This window comes from Mandrillus leucophaeus, unplaced genomic scaffold (genome assembly GCF_000951045.1).
Source record: "Mandrillus leucophaeus isolate KB7577 unplaced genomic scaffold, Mleu.le_1.0 Scaffold552, whole genome shotgun sequence".
Lineage (NCBI taxonomy): Eukaryota > Metazoa > Chordata > Mammalia > Primates > Cercopithecidae > Mandrillus > Mandrillus leucophaeus.
Window position 1 is genome coordinate 2,095,275 of NW_012105942.1, and position 3,259 is coordinate 2,098,533.

Sequence of the window (3,259 nt, forward strand, 5' to 3'; positions counted from 1 at the left end):
CTACTACTTTGATTCAGCCATTCATTCCTTTGATATTTATAATCAGGTGCTCTAGGTACTGAGGACACAGAAGTAAACAAAATAGTGAGCTCTTCTCTGGGCCCAGGAGTAGAATACAGTGGTCCATTTGCCATCCTTGATGGTAGTAGTCTTTCTATATATCGTTAAAATTCATGAAGATATGTCTCTCCTTGTTTCTATGATAAACTTTCAGAATTACTTGTTCCTATAGAGCACATTTCTCATTGAGTTATTTTTCCCCTTATTCTTCAGAATTAAATACAGAATAGCAAGACTTTAACTAGTTAGTTGCCTGATCTGACTCTGCTGAAAGTTGTCAGTTTTGTGAGCATTCTTAGATACATGCAGCTATTGCCTGCTTCATTACTTTCTTTATTTTGAGAGATTATATCGTCATTGAATGTATCAATTAGAGTAGGGTTCTGCAGCAAATAACAGAAACCCCTTTGCAGTGGCTTAAGCAAGTCAGGGATTCCTCATAGAACAGGAAGTCCAGCTGTACACAGTCCTGGGATGGCGCTTTGGGTAAACTGCACCACTGGGGACTCAGAACTTTTCCTCTTTCTGCTCCACCATTCTTAGCATGTGGCTTTGGCCCATGTGGGCATCTTCATGCATCTTTGTAGATAACACATTCTCATAAAAACTAGTATTTTTGTAGTATGTTTGCACACATCATTATATTTGATTGTCAAAATAACCCAATGAGGAGGATACAGATAAAGGAAGCAAGATTTATATGTTAAATAACTTTCCTTAGTTTACCCGATAAGACAGTCACAGAACCAGTCTCTTTTTTAAAAATTTCCAACTTTTATTTTAAGTTCAGGGGTATGTGTGCAGGATGTGCAGGTTTGTTACATAGGTAAATGTGTGCCGTGGTGGTTTGCTACACAGATCATCCCATCACCTAGGTATTAAGCCCAGCATCCATTAGCTGTTCTTTCTGATGCTCTCCCTCCTCCCACCCCCTGCCCTCCAACAGGCCCCAGTGTATGTTGTTCCCCAACACGTGTCTATGTGTTCTCATCCTTCAGCGCGCTCTTATAATTGAGAACATGCAGTGTTTGGTTTTCTGTTCTCACATTAGTTTGCTAAGGATAATGGCCTCCAGCTCCATCCACGTCCCTGCAAAGGACATGATCTTTTATGGCTGCATAGTATTCCATGGTATACATGTACCACATTTTCTTTATTTAGTCTATCATTGACCACATACACCATAGTGTTCCATGGTGTATATGAACCACATTTTCTTGATCCAGTCTATCACTGATGGGCATTTAAGTTGATTCCTTGTCTTTCCTATTGTGACTAGTGCTGCACTGAACATATGTGTGCATGTATCTGTATAATAGAATGATTTATATTCCTGTGCTTATATACCCAGTAATGGGATTGCTGGATCAAATGGTATTTCTGCCACCAGGTCTTTGAGGAATTGCCACACTGTCTTCCACAGTGGTTGAACTAATTTACACTCCCCACCAGCAGTGTAAAAGCATTCCTTTTTCTCCACAACCTTGCCAGCATCTGTTATTTTTTGACTTTTTAATAATAGTCATTCTGACTGAGAACCAGATTCTTTATATTAATTCCCATATTCTTTCTACCATGCCATGTAATTTGTGTTTTCCGACTTTTTTTAACTTCACACCATTGAAGTTTCTTAAACCTATTTAATGCAGGACCATCTTTTCCATGTATACTTTCTCTTCCCAAACTTGATGCATCTAATTAAACAAATATACATGGTATGTATTAGAAGGAAAGCTACTCGAGAGGAGAGATGATGCCTAACAAATCATATGGCATGTTCTACTTTAGAGCTGAAGTCTCATAAATGATTAAACTGGGAAGATGGAGCGCGTATAGAAGTGAACTGAGTGTTCTCTTGGTAACTTTTCTTTTATATTTCTTATTCTGCTAGCATGGGAAGCATGAATCCTCATGGGTTGAAGAATTGTTAATGTTACACAGAGCACGGATCACAGATGTTGAGCACATCACTGGACTCAGCTTCTATCAACAAAGAAAGGAGCCAGTTTCAGACATTTTAAAGTTGAAAACACATTTGCCAACCTTTAGCCAAGAAGACTGATATATTTTTTTATCCCCAAACACCATAAATCTTTTTGAGAGAACCTTATATTTTATATAGTCCTCTATCTACACTATCGCATTGTTCAGAAACTGACGACCAGAGTTAGAATGGAGCCCTTGGTGATGCGGACATCTCAGGGAAACTTGCGTACTCAGCACAGCAGTGGGAGGGTGTTCCTGTTGAATCTTGCACGTATTTGGATGTGTAAGCATCATATACATTGATCAAGTTTGGGGGATAAAGACAGACCACACCTAAAACTGCCTTTCTGCTTCTCTTAAGGGAGAAGTAGCTGTGAACATTGTCTGGATACCAGATATTTGAATCTTACTATATAAACCTTGATGGCATTGAGCAAACAGTAGACTTAGTAGGATTGGGGTAGCCCATGTTATGTGACTATCTTTACGAGAATTTTAAAGCAGTTCTGGATTTCTTTTAAGTTGGAGTTTCATTTCTTTTCATTTTAATCAAAAAAAAAATTAACAGAAGCCAAAATACTTCTGAGATCTTGTTTCAGTCTTTGGTGTATATCCCCTCAAAAGCCAAATTGTTAATCTTGTGTGTGTTTTTTTTTTAAATTTTTTGATTGGATTTCTTTAGATTTAATGGTTCAAACAAGTTCAACTTTGAGGGATGATCTTTGAACATACTTACCTATTACAAAATCTTACTTTGTATTTGTATAAAAAAAAGAGAAATATTCCCATCCTGCTCACTGGTAATTAACATAGGTTTACAATGGCTTTAAATGTGGCCCTTTGACTGTTAAAATTGTATCTTATCTTTGGCGAAACTTCAGAGCACCAGTCAGTACATGCAAAGTACCATTTTTTACTGAGATGGTAGGAATGTTTCTCTCTGTGCACAAGACTTACCCTACCAGCTGCAGAGCTGTTCTCTGTTAAGCAGTGCATTTTGAAGTTCCATAGATTGAAGAGAACATGTCACCTCACATCTTCTTGGTGGACATGATAAATGACACAGTGATCTTGATTTTTTACTACCTTGACTGTACCTTTTTGTGCCTATCTGAATCTTCAAAGACTGCATTAACTTTTAGGCTACCTAGGTCCAATTTAGGTATAATATCAGTACATACACCAAAGATTTTTTACATGTCCTTCGTATGAT

The 3,259-nt window shown here is 37.7% G+C and overlaps 1 protein-coding gene across 1 annotated transcript in view; it reads left to right on the top strand.

Annotated features, from left to right (window-relative positions):
• ENPP1 (ectonucleotide pyrophosphatase/phosphodiesterase 1) overlaps positions 1-2,798 on the top strand; it is a 91,246-nt gene extending 88,448 nt beyond the window's left edge. The window contains exon 27 of the mRNA XM_011998040.1: positions 1,952-2,798. Coding sequence (XP_011853430.1) covers positions 1,952-2,122 — 171 coding nt within the window. The 3' untranslated portion in view covers positions 2,123-2,798. The remainder of the gene's footprint in view (positions 1-1,951) is intronic.
• The last annotated feature ends 461 nt before the right edge of the window (positions 2,799-3,259 follow it).